Source organism: Eucalyptus grandis, chromosome 8, assembly GCF_016545825.1.
Source record: "Eucalyptus grandis isolate ANBG69807.140 chromosome 8, ASM1654582v1, whole genome shotgun sequence".
Taxonomy (NCBI): domain Eukaryota; kingdom Viridiplantae; phylum Streptophyta; class Magnoliopsida; order Myrtales; family Myrtaceae; genus Eucalyptus; species Eucalyptus grandis.
In genome coordinates, this window is record NC_052619.1 from 61,515,928 (window position 1) to 61,538,589 (window position 22,662).

The following is a 22,662-nucleotide window of genomic DNA, read 5'->3' on the forward strand; positions in this document are numbered from 1 at the left end:
GTTCGCATCACCTAGTATGTCATCGTCATATTAATTTTTATTTTTCCTGGCTATCCTATAGAGCCATTCCACAGGGATTGGCTATGGCCTAGAGAGATCCTTTCAAGCCAAAAATAGGAAGATTGCGGATGCAAACTCTCGGATAAATTCAACAAGAAATCCACTCTGCAATCAACTACCCACATGCTAGGAGGAAAGGAACATACACAGATTCATAAAATTGAAAAGTGAATGGACATTTCCCTCCAAGATGATGATGACCTTGAATCCCTTCCCTTTGAAAAATGAACCCGCTCCAAACATTAGTCGTGCCATCCCATAAATTATTAGAAACTAGCGAAAGTGAAAGGTCTGATTATGCCAAAGAATTCATGAAATCCAAAGTATGCAGATGGCTCTTCATTTCCCACCCAGATTGGTCTATAAGTTGTTCTTGAATCATTCTGGGAACCACACACACCCCGGCAAAAGTTTCCGCTACTCGCTAGTGTTACAAAAATAGAAATATTGGATCTCCGTCCTCATACTGAGACATTGTCAACATCACATTACTACAAGAACCATACATCAAATCGATCCTCGTCCTAACGATGCACAAAAGGTGCTGAATTTCGTGGGATCCAGCATAGCGTTCGTTGCAGCCATAGAGTAAAATACCGGGTTACTCTTGCTCGGCTTTGTGAAGCCTAACAACAACAATCATACTTCGTTGCGGTCGGATTCATGTTCAACAATAAGGTCTGTTCAGTTCAGATTCACAGTTAACGAAAGCAACAAATATTACAGGGTGCATCCTTGTTAGCACGCCATGTGGCTGGAATTTTATAGCATGTATAAAGTAACTTAGCTACAGTATTACTTGCTTCTTGTCATGTGGATGTGAGTCACGTCATAAAAGGGCCTTGTGACGTATTAGCTGATGCAAGCTTTAAATTATGCAACAACACGTTGAGGCTGTAGGGGTGTTGCGTTGCGCATCTGCTTACGTCAATGGGTAGTTTTGCGCATCGGCTTACGTCAATGGGTCATTATCAGATCCCTCTCATCCTTTTGTGGGGCCCAGTAGGTCAAACTAGCTCTTCTTCCGATAACGTTTCACCATATTACATACAATATTGTGTAAAATACTTATTGCAACTTACATTATCGTTCATTTATTTAGTTAGATATATTTTTGGTAATTAAACAATTTTTTGTAGATATACATATACATACATATATATATATATATATATATTAGTATTGATGATACTTCTGAACCGTTTGCTTAATCTATACGAAAAGTTAATTCGTAAGTAAATATGTACTGAATCATTGATTTTCTTTTTAAGAAAATGTTTGATGTTGTTCTCACTATGTTCTAAAGAGCATTTAACATTTTATGAAGTGTTTGGCAAATGCTTTGCGACTCCACATGTAAGCAACGCAGGCTATGGGGAGAGTGATTGTCCTTTGCCACTTGTCACAAAAAAATATTTGTATTGTTCACTTGAAAATTTTATGAATTTTAAAATCATGCGCTTAAAAGTTCAATTAAAAAGATGTGGTTCCAGATTGCCAACACTAAAATTCTAGACCTGCAATTGGCCACACGCTATTTTTTTTTTCTTAGGAAGCTACTCCACCCTATCGTAATAAGGTGTTGAAATATTTATATTTCAGCATGGTTATTATAACATAACTCTAATTATATACCATATAGACTACAGATGTCGACATTACAAATTTTTCTTTGTGTTTTGACCGCCTTGACTCCTATATATACCTGGAATTTGACTAGGATTGAACCAGAAGATAAAGGAGCTAGCAATTCCTTGCGGGTGCATCTGAAATATGGCCCAGGAGCAACATGTTCAGATTCCCAGAGTGAAACTTGGAACTCAGGGTCTTGAGGTAATTTGCACAAAAGCTACTTCTTGATCGCATGGAGTGCGAAAATCGATCACGACTTTTCGTCGTTGGACAATGATTTCTCGTCCTAGATTCGACTTCTGAGTCCGCAACGAAAGGCAGAAGTTCAGTGCAGATGATAGATTCATGCGGTTGCTTTTTCATAAGGCAGAGAGATCATAATTTACGTGATTGTTGCTGACAAGTGACATGTGCAAGTTCTTTTGCTCTTTCTTGGTTTTATGCTGCTGCAGGTTTCCAAGTTGGGCTTTGGCTGTATGGGACTGACAGGAATTTACAACGATCCTGTCCAGGAGGAAGCCGGCGTATCCATCATCACCGATGCGTTCGCCAAGGGGGTAACATTCTTCGACACGTCGGATGTATACGGCCCGAAAACTAATGAAATTTTGGTTGGGAAGGTAATTGAGGACAGAAACATGCAAAATTCAAATCGTTTATAGTTTTAGTTCATGGAATTTTAGTTACGTGGTGAGGAAAAAGGAAGAGAAACTAAGGGACTTTTTTTACAGGCGTTGAAGAAGTTGCCTCGCGAGAAGGTGCAGTTAGCTACCAAATTCGGGGCGCTGCAAACCAAGGGATACGATGCGGCAATAAATGGAACGCCTGAATATGTCCGCTCATGCTGTGAGGCCAGCCTTAAGCGCCTCAATGTCGACTACATAGATCTCTATTACGTGCATCGAATCGACACATCGGTCCCAATAGAGGAAACTGTAAGTTTGGCAATGTCAAAGAAAATCTGAATAATTTCTCTGCTACGACGGACTTTAAAATCATCAGTTTTCAACAAATTTGCAGATGGGAGAACTGAAGAAGTTGGTGGAAGAGGGGAAAGTGAAGTACATTGGCTTGTCGGAAGCCAGTCCCGACACCATACGGAGAGCGCACGCGGTTCATCCCGTCACTGCCTTACAAATCGAGTGGTCACTCTGGACTCGTGACATCGAGCAAGAACTCGTCCCTCTCTGCAGGTACATTGCTTGCTCTACTCTAATCTCTCGGAACATTTGCAACGAAGAAGTGGAGGAAAACTCTGTCCACGGACTTCCTAGTAGACTCCGAACCTTCATAAATTGGTCCATTTTAATTACATAGTCGGACACTTGGATTTAACTAGCGGAGTTTCTTTCTTCGTGTTGGCCCGCTTCTTGGATTTCCAGGGACCTTGGGATCGGCATAGTGCCGTATAGTCCTCTCGGTCGCGGGTTCTTTGGTGGTAGGGGAGTCATAGGAGCTGTGCCTGAGAAGAGCTTTCAGGTGCGAGACATACCTTGCTTCTTTTGGCTTGCGTATCATTTAGTCCAAGCTTCTCCAAGCCAATCCTGAATCCTCATATCTGTTTCTTCAAATTTCCAGGAAAGGCATCCCAGGTTTCAACCCGAGAATTTGGAGAAGAACAAAGTCTTTTACACGCGAATCGAGAAGCTAGCAAACAAGCACGATTGCACCCCGATCCAGCTCGCGCTGGCATGGGTTCTCCATCAAGGGGATGACGTTGTGCCGATACCGGGTGTGTAGACAACTTGTATAGAAGCATCATTTATACGATAATTACGTTCCCTTTTACTATGAAAAAACTGGACTGCGACCGCCTGTCCGGTCCCTAAAGCCCTCAAAAACAGTCTCTAATGACTACTGGCAACAGCGTTCCTATCGGCAGCAGCCGTCGCCTTCCACTTGCTACTAAAGAGACTAAGCGACTTTTTTCTGGTGCCCGTCGCTTGATCTCTACACGTCGTTTTATAAGTTCTCTGAATTTATGAATTCTCGGTTCATTAACAAACCTGCCGCCGCATTATGAATTATCTGAACTTGTATATCGCTTCTGTAGGAACGACAAAGATAAAGAACCTGGACGTCAACATCGGCTCCTTGCAAGTGAAACTCGCAGAGGATGATTTGAGAGAGATATCGGATGCCGTGCCAATCGAGGAGGTCGTCGGTGGCAGTATTCACGAAGGGTATGCTCGTCTCTCGTGGAGGTACGCGGACACGCCGCCCCTGAGAGCCGGGAAATCGTCGGCCTAGACTTCCTTCAGTTTCATGGAGCACTGTTCGGCTCTCTACATTGTTCTTTTCCTGTCTGTAACTGAGGTCTGAAATCGATCATGGGATCCCGATGCAAAAATAAAACCAGGGATTGTTAAGTCCCTTGGATCTGGAAGGGAAAGCTTGAATTAATCATCAATGATGATGTTGCATTTTGCGGTTGCTCTTTGATACCGTTTTGCAGATTTCTAGCTTTTTGCCCGAGAAAGTTCTCGGACAAAATATCTTTCATCAAAGGTTGGCTCTTCAGCTTTTTTGTGTACTAGGTTTTGTGTTGTTTCGGAAAGGAAGCGATTGGCTATAACTATTCAAATAAAAGATAAATCTAAAATACTTGAAAGTAAATTGGAGATAAAAGATAACTATAGGCAAGAAATAACAGATAAATGGTGTTCTTTGTTCATCTTTTTTCCGATCCTTTACAACTTAGTCTTCGGCTATCTATAGCCAGATAGAGCGAATAACTCTGGTCCGACGGTTATTACTTCAATTGTAAATTGTTCGCGGAATACTCGGTGTTTCGATAATTGTATTGCCTAATCCACGAAGTGGGTAATGCCGAGTGCTTCGGTAACTGATCTCTTTCTTATCCTCTTGCTTCCGAATGGTAATTGGGGCTGAGCCGTCGATAGTTGTAACTGCTGCTATATCCGAACTCCCGCGGCCCGATATATCCATTACAAGCCCAGTGGGCTTTATTGATTATCAACGGCCCACAGAGTCAACTTTTGGTGTTAACAATTTTTTAAAGCTTTGGTAACTCGTAAAACTCATTTATAATAATAGTCGATGCATGATGCGTAACTAACGGACCCCCTTACTAAACTACCAACGTTATTAAATAAAAAATATGAGCTGATTCAATAATTTATCAATATTTATTCGACTAGGCTTATTAATGTGTTAATTTAAGTCACTTTTATTGTGTTGAAACTCCTAAGTCTTTCAATAATTGACCAACACTCATTTGCGGCCCTTACCATTTTGTCGATCCTAATTTAAGTGATGACCGATTTTTCTCTTCCAACTAATTTAAACTTATCCAACATTTATTTGATTAATTTATAATGTCCATGCTTGCTTCATTATAATTTACCGACATTGTTTGACTAACTTACCAACCTTTTAGAATTTTGCTGACTTTTATATAAAATTGCCAAAGTGATTCTGTCAACTTTTCTTTGATTAAGGCACTAACCAGTTTTGGCTTATGAGCTCTTATTTTAGTCACTCGCCGCACCTTTATGCTTGTGAATTTACTTTAATGTTGCATAGTATCCTATTCATGCACGTTGTTTGTGCAGGGAAAAGCAAGATTTCATCAAATCAAAGATCGGATTTTCATCCTTGATCAATCAATTTGTGTGTTTGTTCCCTTTCTCAAAGGGGCAATCCAAGGACATCCATTGTCGAGACAATCCTTCATGGGACAATTCCTTGGATGAATGCTGAAAACCATGTTTTGAGTGCAATAAATTGTTTGTTTTGAAGTCACAAACACTTTTCATGTTTAAAGTTGCTGGACTCTTTTGAAAAGAGAATTTTCATATTGATTTAGCTCACTAATTTCATGTGGAGATTTGTCAAGATAGACAATTTAATGGAGTGACATCAATGCTTAAGAATGCTGAATGAGATGTGTCAGGATGATGAAAGGCAAGCTTTATCCTATACACAGTCCCATATTCATACACTTGTGAGATGAGTGTAGGAATGTTCATATTCATAAGGTTCGCAAAAGGTACGGCAACCGAAAATGATGAGAGGCAATTCATATCTCTATCCCAAACACTACGTGTGATCCGTTGCTTAACCCTTTTGAGCCCATACACTTATGGATATTCTTTTCAAATCACCCTGTCAAGAATCACCCCACATTTGACTAAGAGATCAAATGGCATCATGAGGTGGGGAAAATGAATTGAAATCTTCTTGCTCCACTTGCATCAATCTTCAAGTCATGCTATTACATTGAACTCATGTGTTAATTTAAGTGCCTTAGGATGATGAAGAGCATTTCTTTCTCTATCCCATACACTTATATCCTTTGCATAGCCCATTTGAGCCTGCAATTTTATTTCTTTAAACCCAGTTGGTGATCATCCCCCATACTGGGGCAAGGCAAAAGACGATGAAGACAGTGTGCTGGTAAAAGCAAGGCCAATGCCCATGAAAAAAAGTGAAGAAAAGTGAATGAAAACTAGGGGGCGTGAAAAGTGGTGTGCTTATAAGGCCAATGCCCATAGATGAAAAATGAGTCAAGATAAGTGACTGTCAATTACAAGAATTGAATCCCAATGGAGCAATAGTCAAAGAACTCAAATGCTGAGTTTTTACAATCAATGGGGCATTTCATGAAGACGATCCCCAATGGTGAAAAAGATAGCTGGTGGCAATGCCAAGATGATCATCAATTCACACCCTTTACACACATTTTGAGCCTGATGATCCTTTCATTTCTCAACCCATGAACCTAACCTATGTTACATCCCTTACAAAGTCTCTTCAGATTAGAGCACTTGAGTTAACATAGAGGTTCACATGTTTTAAGCATCGCCGAGGAAGTGCGAGCAAGATTATTTCTTTTCATTTTGCAGGGTTCTTGACTTGTAAACCTGAGATGATTACAAGACAGGTTCATTCAATAGCTTTGACTCAAAGAGTCATTTTGTTAAGCACCAAGCCACAATCCCTATTAAAGACCTCTCGATTGGTAAGATCGTACCGCTTGCGAGAATACTTGGACCCATGTCGATATGATAAAATTGAGTGATTCTCATAACCATTCTAAATGAGAGTGAGTGAAAGTCCTTTCTAACGGAAAGTCTCTCATTTAGTATTCTTAAGAAATCCATGTCATGAGTAAAGATTGTCTTAAATGATAATTCTCTCCAGTGGAAATTTGGGTGATGCAAAGGTCATTATGCATAAACGATTGAATTGATGAAAACCTTGAATTTTTGAAATGTGCTTTTAGAGTAGCTTAGATTGTCTATCTCTTTGATGAATGCATATCGGGTTTTTGCTCTAAGTCATGTCTCGACGGGTAATTCAAGTTCCTTTCGAATGTTTCATGATATTAGAAGATGAGAAACTCCATCAGAGGTGAAAGACCTCCATAGGATATCTAAATATCCCCAAGAATTAGAGGTAAGTATATCTCTACTTTATTCTAAAATACTTGTCATGTGCGGGTATTATCTCTTTTCGACACTTGACTTGGTCAAGTCTGTCTAGTTTTATCGACACGGGCGTGCTTTTGTAGCCCGAGTCCCTTTTAAGTCGACACTCGACTGAGTTGTCCCCCCAAAGATTTTTCCTCTAGAGTCAATCGATTAAGGCGACCTAAGAACGGTTCGGGTCCGGTGCTGATCTCTACAAGGTTGGGCGATCCAAGAATGGTTCGGGTCCTAGCCAAGCAAAACCTCAGTCTAGGTGACCGTAGCATAGAACGGGTCCTAGACAACATCTATTTCCCTATTCAGGCGACCGTAGAATGGTACGGGTCCTGAAAGGTAAACCCCCGTTTAGGTGACCGTAGAATAGAACGGGTCCTAAACAAAACCTATTTCCCTATTCAGCATCAGAATGGTACGGGTCCGGAAGGTAAACCCCGTTTAGGTGACCGTAGAATAGAACGGGTCCTAGACAAAAAACCTATTTCCCTATTCAGCGATCAGAATGGTACGGGTCCTGGAAGGTAAATCCCGTTTAGGCGACCGTGAGAATGGTCCGGTCTAGACACAACCAAACACTCACAGGGGGTCATACTAGGCGTAGAATGGTAATGCACGGTCCTCGAAAAGATTCCTTACAAAACATTTATGCCGTCTTGGCGAACGTAGAAAACGGGTCCTGGGAAAGCATTTCCTTACAAAACATTTCTGTCTTTGGGCGACCGTAGAAACGGGTAGCGATTCCTTATAAAGCATTTCTGCGTATTGGGCGACCGTAGAATATGGGTCCCGAGAAAGCAGCTCATTTCTGCCATACTGGGAGCCGTAGAATGGTACGGGTCCCGGGAAAGCAGCATCTCCACAAAGTCATGTTACTATTCTAAATCAGTAGAATGGTACGAGTCCGAGACATGTAACACCAACTATCTTGAATCACTCTACCCTCCTCGAAGGTAAGTTATTTTGTGTAGGTTCTTTTATCATATGCATTAGTATTTCCATGCATCATATAAATTGCATTAAAAAATGGAATTCATTTTCGAAAAAAATCATCCATTGCATACACATAACCAAAATTTAACCCCCTTACTAAACTACCAACGTTATTAAATAAAAAATATGAGCTGATTCAATAATTTATCAATATTTATTCGACTAGGCTTATTAATGTGTTAATTTAAGTCACTTTTATTGTGTTGAAACTCCTAAGTCTTTCAATAATTGACCAACACTCATTTGCGGCCCTTACCATTTTGTCGATCCTAATTTAAGTGATGACCGATTTTCTCTTCCAACTAATTTAAACTTATCCAACATTTATTTGATTAATTTATAATGTCCATGCTTGCTTCATTATAATTTACCGACATTGTTTGACTAACTTACCAACCTTTTAGAATTTTGCTGACTTTTATATAAAATTGCCAAAGTGATTCTGTCAACTTTTCTTTGATTAAGGCACTAACCAGTTTTGGCTTATGAGCTCTTATTTTAGTCACTCGCCGCACCTTTATGCTTGTTTCATATTGTTAATTTTACTAATAACGTACGGTATTAATTTCTGTTAAAAAATTTGTGATCCATTTTCGATAAAAAAAAAAAAAATCTAGAAATTACCGTATAAATCTTGCAAGTGTGAGAAGACAATTGAAGGAACATGAGAAGACTAGCTTGCAAAGGAAAACATTCTGGAAATCAAGGTTGCTTAATCATGAGAAAGCAGAGCCAAAAAAGTAAACAAGGAATGTCCACACAAACCTACAACCTGCCAACTAGAAGCATCCAAAGAGAATGACATTAAAAGTGCCAAAAATTGTGTACGGTACTCACTTTAATGTTAAAATAAAAATTACAATCACTTAAATGCCACTTTAAAAAAAAAAAAAATCACCTAGATGTCAACTCCGATTTGGAAGATCGGAAATTCAACATGGCCATATTTTGTTAATTTATTAGCCCTATGTGGCTCGCCAGCAAGTCCAATTAGCATATAACTCTAAAACAATTTCATTTAAAAGTTGTAAATAGTGATTATTTGAGTATCAAACTTTTTTTAAAGTGATCATTTCAGTATCGGTTATTATTAAAAAGCAATCACTTCAATGTCAAGCACACCTAGTGGACTGATTTTTTTTTTAAATAATATGTCAAGTCATATTAAATTTTTAATTATAAAAGTCACATATTATTTTTGGTTGGAACTTATTGTCATTGGTACTTAAGTAATCATTTTTCTTTAATTTTGCACTTTAGTGATCCTATGAAAACTTTTGACATAAAAGTATACATAACTTTTGACACTTTTAGTATTCTTATGTTGAAAAATCTATTATGTCAGTTGTAATTGTCAATAAAAAGACTTATAATTCATCCATTTGAATATGTGAGGTTTAAGCCCTCCACTATGTGTAGAGAGTACAGCTCAAACCTACCGCTCTTGTAATTACCAAAACTAAATAAACTCTATCCTTAAATTATCTTATCTCGTCCCCTATCCATCATCTACCAAATATATCCTACACATGTGCACTCGCACACAATCAAACCACAAACTATCATAGATATCAAAATCATGCTTCCGCACACAATTACAAAATTTCAACAATTCCGTAGCTTTCTTATAATTATATTGAAGAGTTGTTAACGATTATACAAAGTTATAGTCTGTACTTTGATATATTCGCCGACTTTTCTATGACAAAATCACCTACTAGGTTTAGTTTACCAATTCTTATTGTGTAGTTTAATGATGTTTGTTTGGCACTTTACATTACCAATTTAAACAATAATTACCAATATAATTTAAGCTTACTAAAATGTTAAAGCTACTATCATTTTGAAATTTCTAACCTTAATATGAGTGATTTAATAACTTCCATTTGATTCAGTTATCAACTAATTTTAGTTTACCAATTCTTTTTCAAATCTTTAGCGGTATTTATTTGGTTGCTTCGGGGAAGCAATCGTAATAATTTATCAAATTGCATAGTTTAGCAACGTGTTAAAGAGTTACTAATTGCCATACGAAATTATCAATTGTTGGAAAAAGAATTAAGAGTCATATGAAAAGAGCTCAAACAGCATTTTAATGTATGTCAATCCATCTGGATTGATTTTTAGATGCGACTTAATCTATATCTTGTAGCTCCCGCGTTTTTTTTTTCTTTTTTCCTTTTAATCTGTAGCTCTTAAAGCTTTCATACACTCACGTAGCTCACATGTAACATTTTCATAATTTTGAAAAGATTAAATAATATATTGAATTATGACGGGAAAAATGGGAAAGTAATCAATAAAAAAACCTTTTTGCTTGTTTTGGTGTGGCATTCGGAAATTTTGACAACCCTCGAATATGCGACGGTTCCTGACTAAGCGATGGAAGTATCGTCGGACGGTGTTATCAACACCACAACATACATCATTCTGTTATCGTCATCGGACCAATGTGCCTTGTTTAGTAATGGTCCGATCATCGAATAAATCATAGTCTTATTGGAAACCTTTCATACCTTCAAGTGAGACCAAGACTCATTCCAAATGATTCTCGACCCTGCCAACTCGGGTATGCCAGTGAAGAAACACCCAAGGATCGGCCACCGGGAGCTGCCCATTTTCTCATGTGCATGAGAAATAGGAAACCTCGAATACTTCATGCACGTTTATATTTTTCTATAGGCAGCTAACAAAAGGAAGATTGGATCACGCATGGGGGCTGTTTTCCCATCCAAGCTGCCCTGCGAATTTGTGTTTATTGACTAAAGAAGTCAATTAACTTAAGAGAACGTCCAAAAGCGTGCATGCAGACGTGAGGAATCGTAACCACCGAAGGACAGCTCCATATTGCTTTTCTTTTATATGGTCGGTCAATTATGGAAGAGGATTATTGATTAAACGCCAAGTGGCTCTTCTTTCGGTGGACAACAAAAAGGGAGGATGTGGCTTTGCGGAAGACACGCCCTGCATGAGGAGTCGAGCTGGCTCGGCAAGGAGAGGGACTCGCATGCAGGAGGCCACGTACACCCCAGCTGTCTTCGGTTCCTGCAGCCACCGAAAGAAGCCCCATGCAGTTGACTAAATTGTCAACAAAGTGAGGAACAATACCCTCGTACACAGAGGAGAAGAGAGAGAAGGAACCGAATGAAACTTGGGGAAAGAGAGAAACCGAGAGTGAGCGGGTGAGCGAGTGAGAGAGTTTGGGCGAGAGTGAGCAGAAAGCGGGTGAACGGCGAGGAAGGAAGAGAAGGACTGCCTTCTGCCGTGCTCGAGCTGCCGCCATCATTGCCGCCCATCTTCGCCGCTGTTGAGCCGCGTTCAAAGACCCACGAGCTTCCCGTTCGGTTTGTCGATTGAGCTTAGGAGTGAGGCAAGTAGAAGTTCTTCAATCTATGTTGTGCTTGCTATTTTATCTAGCTAAGAGTTGGTGGATGTGAGAAAGGTGAAATTTTAGAGCTGCATGTTGGATTTTGGACATGAAAGATGAAGCCAGATCAAGAAAACTAGGAAAAATGGGGCATGCATTGTGGATTTCGAATATGAGATGGAACAAGAATTTAAAAATCTGACTATGGAGGATTTTTGGAAGTGATAAGGCTGTGTTATAGTGTAATACACTTCTATCTATTTGATTGTGGATGTTGGAGGTCGAAATTTAAGGAGTAGGAGAAACTCTCATTAGGTTAAATGACTGTTTTGTTAAGAACAGTGTGATCCTCGGTGACCTTTTGATTTTTCTGTAATTTTCCAGCCACAATTTGACTAGTACATCTGTAGGTACAACATATAAAATAATTTAGGGTAAATGGACGAGATTTAATTGATGAAATGATTTTCATACGGAAATGTTAAATCTGGAAATTTTACAGAAACTGTAGCAAGAAATACCGAAGTTTTTACTCTAGATATGTATGAAATTTGACTTGGTGTTCTTCATTAAATTTTTTCCTTTAGATCTCATTGATATCGTGTCAAAATTTCATAATTTTCTGAGTCCATTTAGTATTTATTTCAAAATTTCTACCAGAACTGTGCATTGTAAAAAAATTGGGCTATTCTGTTCTTGAATTTTACAAAAGTATCCGAAAGTGAAGGTATTTCGAATGGCTATGTGATATGATGGTAATGGCTGTGGATATTTGTGCAATATTGAGATGTGATAGAGGGTCCATGAGATGTCTTGTTTTAGCATTTGAGAATATTTTGTGAATTAAAATGCTAACTTGTTACCGTTGAACCCTCGGGTCAACAATGTCCTGGGAGTCGGGATGCCCAGAGGATCGAGTGAGTCGATGCCTTGTAGATGCCCGGTGGCCTTAAATGGCTGAATGTCGAAGGTTACTCCTCGAGAGTTTCGGGATGCCCAGTGGTATGCTAGTCAGTACGTAATTTCGGATGGCCAGGATAACCATTTTCATGGGAGGCTCTCGAGGTTCCTTGTGATGCCAGGTGGGGTATGAGATGCCTGGAGGCGTGATTCGCTCCAGATGCCGGTGGCCTTAAATGGCTGAATGCCAGAGGTTATTCCCCGAGAGTTTCGGGATGCCCACTGGTATGCTAGTCGGTACGTAATTTCGGATGGCCAGGATAACCATTTTCATGGGAGGCTCTCGAGGTTCCTTGTGATGCCAGGTGGGGTACGAGATGCCTGGAGGCGTGATTCACTCCAGATGCCCGGTGGCCTTAAATGGCTAAATGCCGCCGAAGGCTTTTGCGATGCCTAGAGGGATGCGAATGCCGGAGGGATGCAAACACTGGTCCTCCGGGGATGAAACCCTTTTGAATGATAAAATGAATGATTCTACTATAAATGTGTGGGGTCTGGATATAAGACTGAGTGTATGGCATGGAACGGAACATGATATTTCAGTTTGGCCCTATGATTGAAATTTATCTATCTTGGATATGTTATCATCACATGGAAGGATTTTATGATTTTGGTGCATAGCTATCCTCTATTTCTTGTCTTGTCTACTATACTTGAATCTGGATATTAATAGTAATGCTTGATATAGCTTAATGAATCTTTTACTGCGGAATGGTTGTACTCACTCAGTTTGTGGACTAAAATTTCATACTAAATCAAGATACCTCTACTACCACCGCCACCAGTAGATGGATCGAGTGATTGAATATGACCAGGAGGAGGAGGACAGCAGAGGAAGGAACTTTTGGACGCCGACACTGATCGATGGACTTTAAGTATACAACTATTTGAAAAGATGTCGGTCATCTTTTGAAGTATAGCCGAGTATAGAAGATTACGGCATTTTGGTGTATCGACTAAAAATGTCCATCTAGTTTTATGTGAATAAAAGTGTTCGGCTTATTACCTATAAATGTGTTTAGTTGGTGTGTATTGCTTTAATTTATGAAAGGGGAGTTGATGGATGTGCTTCCGCTATATAAACTGCGTAGGAATTGATTGAGTGATATAAACCCTCAGGACTTATGGACCCACTATAATTTTATGGTATCAGAGTGACATATTATCAGGACAATTGAAAGGGAATCAAACTGTGATGACCCTGACGGATCGGGGGCCATTCGGGGGTGCCACATTTGGGGCTAAACAAATAGGATATTCTCCAAGGCTGCGTTGAAGTAGAGGTCATTGACCTGAAACGTGGATGTCAATAAAATATCTTAATACAACCAGAAGCGACGGGAAAGATCAATGGACAACCTCAACGAGTCTGCTAACATATGCGCATACTGTCGTGCCAACTGTTGGGGAGAACCCGGGCACAACAATTCACCACGGCCAAACGCAATCCATGATCAATTTCTCCCCCGAAGCTAAATCAACTAAAATTTTCTTAACCCCCAACAACAACCAGCAATATTGTCGCGACCAAAATTTCGGGTGTGAACCACCTAGGGTTTAGCTAATGGATTATTAAGCCTAGACTTAATTCGGGCTCTCCCAAGCCCATACCAATTCGCGACTTAAGTTCAAATTCTTAACATGCAATTGATTTTTTAATCGAGTCGCCACTAATCTATTTTTTGGTGGGTCGATTAGAAACCCAAGTAAAGTAACGGAGTTTCACTTTACTCCTACGAACCGAGAGACTATGGGTACGGGGACTTTGTTATACTAGATTTCTCTAATGCCCTTTCGGTACCATTCTTTTATTTTCAAAAAATGTTTTTGCAGGCAGCTTAAATTGATTTTAAATCTATTTTCCTAACATGTGAAGTGATCATGCGGGTGCGCAATCCACCAATTTAACACCCAGATAAACAATAAATAAATTGCAAAAACTTACCTCAAAGCAACGAAAGCATCTGCAATGTTAAGTCAGAATTCACATTGACAATCTTAAATATGATTTCTAATTAACAAGCAATTTCTTTTTTTGTTTTCACTTAATTAATGGAAATCATGCAATATGCAATGCAATATTAATTAAATGACCTAATTCTAATGAAATGCAATTACTAATTAAATGGACCTAGCAACAATCACTAAATAGCATGCATTTCATGAATCTAATCCTAATGATATGCGCATGACATCTTTTATTTTCTTTTTCCTTAAAAGAATACAATCTATCCTAGAGATTGAAACTAATTTATTCTAAGACATTTTTTGTGTTTTTTTTATGAAATTCGAAATTAGAAAAATGTGAAAATTATCTAATTAGATTAAGATCCTATTCAATTTGTATTAGGAATAAGGTTGAGCTAAATCCTAATTTAAACTAAAATATTATCTTAACCCGAATAATCCTAAAATGTAATCTATTTAAGAAAATGCCTAAACTTATAATAAATTAAGAAAAATATTATCTAAAATTAAACTAAGTGCAATTTAACCCTAATATGCAATGACGTACAAAATATGCCCTAATTCTCCATGACATATGCATGATGATTTTTGTTTTTGTTTTTGTATTAATTAATTTAAAATGTCAAATAAGTAAACATGCAATTTAAGATAATGAAACGAAAATCTAACATCCTAAATTTATGTCTTTTTGGTATTTTTTTTCATTTCGACAATTCAGAATAAATAAAAATGCTTAGTCTAAATATGCAGATTACCCTAAAGCATTCGATATTCTAATATGAAGCTAAACTAACTCAAACATATTTCAAGATAAATAAATCAATCAAGATAAGACAAGCACCGAGCCATTCACAATCTTCAAAGATACCATATCCATTGTTCAAATTTGGAAACGATATCTACTCAACTTGGTTATTTCGCTGGTAAAATCGATAAATTGATCTTAAACCTTAAAGATCAAAATATTAATTTTATTTCTGCGTGATTAATTATTCCATCTAAAGCCTTATAGATGGAATAAAAAATTATATGCGGTTGCAAATTAGGAAATAAATCCTAATTGAAAATTATGTCTATCGCCCATGGATATGAACATTAGATATTAATAGACATATATTAGGCAATAAAATACCGAAATCAAGTTCGGATAAAATAATTACCTAATGTTGCAAGAGTTATTGCCACATTTGAGCTTGACGGAATCGGCTTGACAGATGACCGGGAATAGCTCGTGGGTGAGGCTCGGCACAACAGATGGGTCTCGGGTTGGCACACGACATGGCAAGGATGGCTGCTGTTGCTCAACTCGGTGTAGTCTCAGCAAAGGTAGCAGCAACTCGGTGACAGCAAGAAACGTCACGGCGGTGCAGTGATTATGGAGAACACCGGGCACGGCTCCGCGAGACCTACAAGAACGCTAAAAGACGCTGGACTAACAAGGAAATTTATTAGCGACGCCTTCGTGAAGCAAAGAGAAGACGAGATCCGGCACTAGAAAAAGGGCGTCTGGCCATGTCGTGCGCGATGAGAATCGGAGCAAACACGTAGCTCGTAGCACACGCGGGAAGTAATTCGGCAATAACCGTTAATGATGGCCTTTCTCTAAAAAATTCAAGTAAAAGAGAATCCTCCTTTCCTTGACCAAAACTCGTGCCTTTTGATTTTCACTTCTTGCACTCTCGGTGTTGACTTTTCTTCTCAAAATAGTGTATTGCCCCCGTGAAGAAACCTGGACTTGGGTGTGACGCGTGGATGCCCATGTGCTCCTTCACGGACGTCCTTGCTTCGTATTTTATAGTGGGAGTTGGGCTGGAACTCTCGATCAGCAAACGACGTTCGCGCAGCTTCATCGTCGAGGGCTAGTGCAGAATCATTATACTTGGACTTCTTAACGGTGCACCGAGCTCGTTGGGCCCGGATGGCGATGACTTGATGGCAGATCACGAACAGCAGCGGCTTGGCGTGGGCAGCTCCGTCATCATAGGAGTGGTTGGCTCGTGGCTGAAGGAGGGGCGATGCAGTAGTGTTGTCGATGATGAGGGCACAGTGGTGGTGTCGTGGCACGCCAAGACGAGCGTCTCCGCCAAGGGTTGACCGAGAGCTTCTTCTCTCCCTCTTTTCTCTCTATTGTGGCCATATGTTTTCAATTGTGTGGCCTCTGTTCAACATTGAATTGCCTGCGACCACAACATCAGAACAAAACAAAGTAAATACCGAAAATATGGAATGAACAACTTTAATAGGGAGAGAAACAACCCGGTTTTATCACAGTGAAATCACTGGATGGTAATTAGTGCTTGGGTACACTGGCCACTTCGATGTCTCGCTGCTGGAATCATCGTCGGAGATGTAGGAGTTTAATCTAGGCAAGAAACAAAAATAAAATCACTTTAGTTCGAATAGCAAATTGGAATCGCACACAATCAAACTTAAAAAAAGGAAGCTCGACTTAGCTTTATGCTTGTCCTCAATAACCATGACGCATGATGAATGTGAGATGTCGTCAAGAGGACTGCACCATCCAATAGACCAATCGGAGAATTCTCGAGATCGTCCACCCTCCAGTCATGAAAAATGAGCCTCTCTTTTATAGTGATTCGAAACGATCTCTTTACATGGCATTTCCCGAGTTACTATTTCTTGTCACATTAAATCAAATCTGTATGATTTGGCAATCAGCTCAATTCTTGCCCATTTTTCACTTGATTTCAAAATTGTTGCTGCATTTAATAAAATCCGGACATCCATCATAATTCCATATTTCCTTGCATAATTCAATCAAATCAATTTCCCCCATTTTCATTTTTTCTCTTTTTGTTTGTTCAAAATGCAATTTTATTTTTCCAAAATTAGGTGTCAACAAATATATAGCCTCACAAAATGCAAATATAACGCCGAAATGATAAGTAGACAAAGCAAATAATGACACCAAAGATTTAACGTGGAAAACCCGATGCGGGAAAAACCACGAACCGCCCAAAAACATCCACTAATCACCAAGAATAGCAGGATACACAAAGTATTCTTCTTTAGTCACACACTAGAGGCTCAATATCAACATTACAATCATCTTCTTCTCACCACATAGGTAGATAAATAAGTTTGGAGTAAGAAAACCTTAACCACAATTGGATAATTCGAAGACGGTTCTCAACGAACAAAAACCATCAACTCGCAGCCCTTGGTCTCACAAACAACATATTGAAATTTGAGCCGATTCCATCAATATTTGGCCTTCGAATCAAAGCCGCAAAGTTGCAGCCCTCTTCTTTCTTGTGCAGTTTTTGTTTTCTTTTTCTCTCTCCTCTCTTCACTTTTTCGACGGACACCCCACGCACGACAACTTCCACCTCTTTTTGTTCTTTTATTTTCTTTTTGTTTTTTTATTTAATGCTGGCTGGGCCCCACATGAAGGTGGACCCAGCCAACAAATCTCCCCCTCCACCTCATGTGGGAAGATTCGTCATGCCCGCTTTTCTTCTACAAGCATCAAGCTTCATCACAGGCAAGGCTTTGGTCATCATGTCAGACTTATTGTTATCGGTATGAACTTTCTCAAGTAGGAAGAGCTTCTCTTTTAGCTTTTCTCGGATCCAATGATACTTCACATCAACATGCTTCGATCTTGAATGAAATACCGGATTATTGCTAAGATGGATGGCACTCATGCTATCGCAATATAGAACAAACTTCTCTTGCTTCAAGCTCAACTCTTGTAGGAATTTTTGCATCCACAAAAGTTCTTTACCTCCTTCGATAATAGCAATATACTTCGCTTCAGTTGTAAACAAAGCGGTACATTTTTGCAATCTCGATTGCCATGAAACAGCTCCCCCTACAAAGATTATTATAAAACCCAATGTGGATTTTCGGGAATCAACATCACCGGCATAGTCCGCATCCGAGAAGCCACTCAACTCAAGTTTTGCATTTCCATAGCACAAGCAAAGTGTAGAAGTGCCTCTAAGATATCTCAAAATCCATTTAACAGCAGTCCAATGCTTCTTACCTAGATTAGAGAAAAATCTACTCACAACACCAACTGCATGAGCAATATCCGGTCTTGTACAAACCATGGCGTACATCAAACTACCCATGGCCGATGCATAAGGAATTTTCATCATCTCAACCTTCTCTTTCTCACTTGAAGGACACTCATTACTACTCAACTTGAAATGGCCTGCAAGTGGAGTACTCACCGGTTTACATGTGCTCATGTTGAATCTTTCAAACACCTTCTCAATATACTTCTCTTGAGAAAACCACAATTTCTAATTCTTCCTATCACGAGTAATTCTCATGCCTAAGATTTACTTAGCCGGGCCTAGGTCTTTCATTGCAAAAGCTTTATTCAACTCATTTTTCAAACTCTTGATTTTCTTGGCATCATACCCAACAATCAACATATCATCCACATAAAGTAGAAGAATAAGAAAATCATTATCTGAGAATCTTTTCATAAAAACACAAGAATCGGAATTTGTCTTACCGTATCCTTGTTCTTCCATGAATGACTCAAACTTCATATATCATTGCCTAGGCGCTTGCTTGAGACCTCAATCTACATACAAGGTGCTCCTTGTCTTCAACTTCAAAACCCTCTGATTGCTCCATATATATCTCATCTTCTAGGTCTCCATGAAGAAAAGCCGTCTTTACATCAAGTTATTCAATTTCTAAATTTAAACCGGCGGCCAACCCAAGAACAACTCGAATAGAAGACATCTTTACAACCGGTGAAAAATCTCTTCAAAGTCTATGCTCTTCTTTTGACGAAAGCCCTTCACAACAAGTCTAGCCTTGTATCGTGGTTGTAAACTATTTTCTTCCGTCTTCAACTTATACACCCACTTATTTGTGAGTGTTCTCTTACCTTGAGAAAACCTCACCAATTCAAATGTGTGATTCTCATGCAAGGATTTAAGCTCCTCTTGCATGGCTTCATGTCACTCATTCTTTCGTTCACATGATATAGCCTCTTCATAAGTTTCTAGCTCCCCTGCATCAATGAGTAACACATACTCATGTAGTAAATATTTTTTAAAAGGCCTACGCTCTCTTTCAAATCTTCTAACTTGAGGTAGGATAAATTGCTCTTGCTCAGCTATTTCACTTGTATCAGCTGAAGAATCAACATTATGTGAGGACTCACCATCTTCATGACTTCCATGCACTTCTCCCCCATGATTTCTATCAACATTAGAAGGATTTGGGCTGAAACTAACTAAACGTTGAACTGTATTCTTTGGTCTCTCCACCTTGTCAATGTTTTCAATAGTTTGATACTCACAAAACACCACATCTCGGCTTCTAATAACTTTCTTTGTAACTGGATCCCATAACCTGTAGCCAAATTCTTCATGTCCATAACCTAAGAAGATACACTGCTTAGACTTGTCATCAAGCTTGGATCTTTCATCTCTTGGAACATGCACAAATGCCCGACAACCGAACACTTTTAGATGGTTGTAGGAAACATCTTTGCCACTCCAAACTCTTTGCAGAACATCCCCCTTAAGAGGAACCGATGGAGAAAGATTTATCAAGTCTACTACTGTTCTCATCACTTCACCCCAAAATGACTTAGGCAACTTCACATGAGAAAGCATACACTGAATCCGATCATTAATTGTCTGGTTAATTCTCTCTGCCACTCCATTATGCTATGATGTTTTTGGAATAGTCTTCTTAAACTTGATATTATAATCCATGCAATAGTGTTCAAATGGGCCTCTATATTCACCACTATTGTTAGCCCGAACACATTTCAGCTTCTTCCTGGTTTCTCTTTCCACATTGACATGAAATTGCTTGAAAGCCTCAAGTACCTGATCTTTAGATTTCAAAGCAATAGCCCACACTTTTCTAGAACGGTCATCAATAAATGTCACAAAGTATAATGCACCTCCAAGAGTTCTAGCATCCATGCAACAAATATCAGTGTAAACTAAATCAAGTGCATTTAATTTCCTATGTGGAGAGGAACTATGAAATGAGAATCTATGTTGCTTACCAGTCAGACAATGAGTGCATTCCTTTAGATTTTTCTCTTTCAAAGGTAAAAGGTTCTTTCTAGCAAGAATTTCAAGTCCTTTCTTGCTAAGATGACCCAACCTCATATGTCATAAATCAACTGAGGAATCCTCCACTGCATTTACCTCTTCTTTAATCAAGTCAGCTTGCATGGTGTAGAGAGAGCCTGTCTTCTTACCCTTTGCCACTACCATGGAACCTTTAGTCAACTTCCATTTGACATCAAAGAATGAATTACTATAACCATCATCATCCAAGGCACCCGTAGAGATCAAGTGAAGTCGAATATCCGGAAAATGTCTCACATTTTTCAAAAGCAAATTACATCCAACATTGGTTTCCAAATAAACATCTCACATGCCAATAACCTTGGAAACATCACTATTTCCCATCCTTATGCAACCAAAGTCGCCGCCGCGATAAGAAGCAAAGTAATCACGCCATGAGGTGACATGAAAAGAAGCCACGGAATCAACAACCCACATAGAGTCTTGGCATGTAAAATTCACATATCCGTCATTACATACAAATACAATATCGCCATCGGATGCAATAGCCGTTGTAGCTTGTTTATCTTCTTTCTTTTGATCTCCATTTCTATCATGGAATCTATCTCTCTTTGGCAACCAACACTCTTGCATAATGTCCCATTTTGCCGCAATTATAACACTTGACACTCATTCTCGGTCTTGATTTCAACATTCCTCTTGACTTGCCTCGGGTATCATTTCTTTGAAATCTTCTTGATTGACTTCTCACCTTGTTTTCTATAACAAGAGCATCCGATGTAGAAGCATAATTCAAGCATTTTCTTCTTGTTTCTTCATTGAACAAGCTTTCTTTAACCATGCTCATAAAAAGCACACCAAAAGGAGCCGAGTTATTTAATGCCACAACCAAGGTGTCCCAACTATCGGAAGAGTACCAAGTAATAAGCATGACTGCAATTCATCACCAAGATCAATCTCAAGATTTGTCAATTGATTTACAACATCTTGAAATTCACTCAAGTGTTCCGCCATGTTACTCCCCTCCCTGTATCTCAAATTCACAAGTCGCTTAACTAGAAGAGCTTTATTTTGTGGAGTTTTTCTCTCGTAAAGATCTTGTACTTTCTTCCACAAAGTGTCTGCCCTTGTTTCTTGAGCAACATGATGAAACACACTATCATCAATCCATTGTCGGATAAACCCAATTATTTTCCGATTCATTCTCTCCCATTCTTTATCTTCCTTATCTCATTTGGCTTCATCACCCTCAATAGGATCAAATAAGTCTTTGCAATATAACACATCTTCCATCCGAGGCTTCCAAATAGAATAATTCGAGGCATTTAACTTAAAAACATGGTGCTGCTGGTTTCTTCCATTTAACACTAAAAATTCAACCGTTCTCTGATACCACTTGTTGGGGAGAACCCAGGTACAACAATTCACCACGGCCAAACACAATCCAAGATCAATTTCTCCCCCAAAGCTAAATCAACTAAAATTTTCTTAACCCCCAGCAACAACCAGCAATATATAGCCTCACAAAATGCAAATATAACGCCGAAATGATAAGTAGACAAAGCAAATAACGACACCAAAGATTTAACGTGGAAAACCCGATGCGGGAAAAACCACGGACCGCCTAAAAACATCCACTAATCACTAAGAATAGCAGGATACACAAAGTATTCTTCTCTAGTCACACACTAGAGGCTCAACATCAACATTACAATCATCTTCTTCTCACCACATAGGTAGACAAACAAGTTTGGAGTAAAAAAACCTTAACCGCAACTGGAAAATTCGGAGACGGTTCTCGACGAACAAAAACCATCAACTCGTAGCCCTCAGTCTCACGAACAACATACTGAAATTTGAGCCGATTCCGTCAATATTTCACCTTCGAATCAAAGCCGCAAAGTTGCAACCCTCTTCCTCCTTCTTCCTTCCTTGTGCAGTTTTTGTTTTCTTTTTCTCTCTCCTCTCTTCACTTTTTCGACGGACACCCCACGCACGACAACTTCCACCTCTTTTTGTTCTTTTCTTTTCTTTTTTTTTTTTATTTAATGCTGGCTGGGCCCCACATGAAGGTGGACCCAGCCAACACCAACAACTGGTGGGCAATTATGAGATAGCACGAACCCTGCCCGAAAAGCAGAAGCAGATGTGCTCAAACAGTGAAGGATAAAACTCTACACAGTGACATAAAATA

The 22,662-nt window shown here is 39.1% G+C and overlaps 1 protein-coding gene across 1 annotated transcript; it reads left to right on the forward strand.

The window, feature by feature from the left end:
* The first annotated feature begins 1,750 nt into the window (after window positions 1-1,750).
* Window positions 1,751-4,136, forward strand: LOC104415451 (probable aldo-keto reductase 1). Its single transcript, XM_010026740.3, has 7 exons — window positions 1,751-1,893; window positions 2,145-2,312; window positions 2,424-2,627; window positions 2,713-2,885; window positions 3,075-3,171; window positions 3,271-3,424; window positions 3,746-4,136. Exons 1-7 carry the CDS (start codon window positions 1,834-1,836, stop codon window positions 3,940-3,942), a joined length of 1,053 nt encoding a protein of 350 aa, XP_010025042.2. The 5' UTR covers window positions 1,751-1,833; the 3' UTR covers window positions 3,943-4,136.
* Window positions 4,137-22,662: the final 18,526 nt, after the last annotated feature.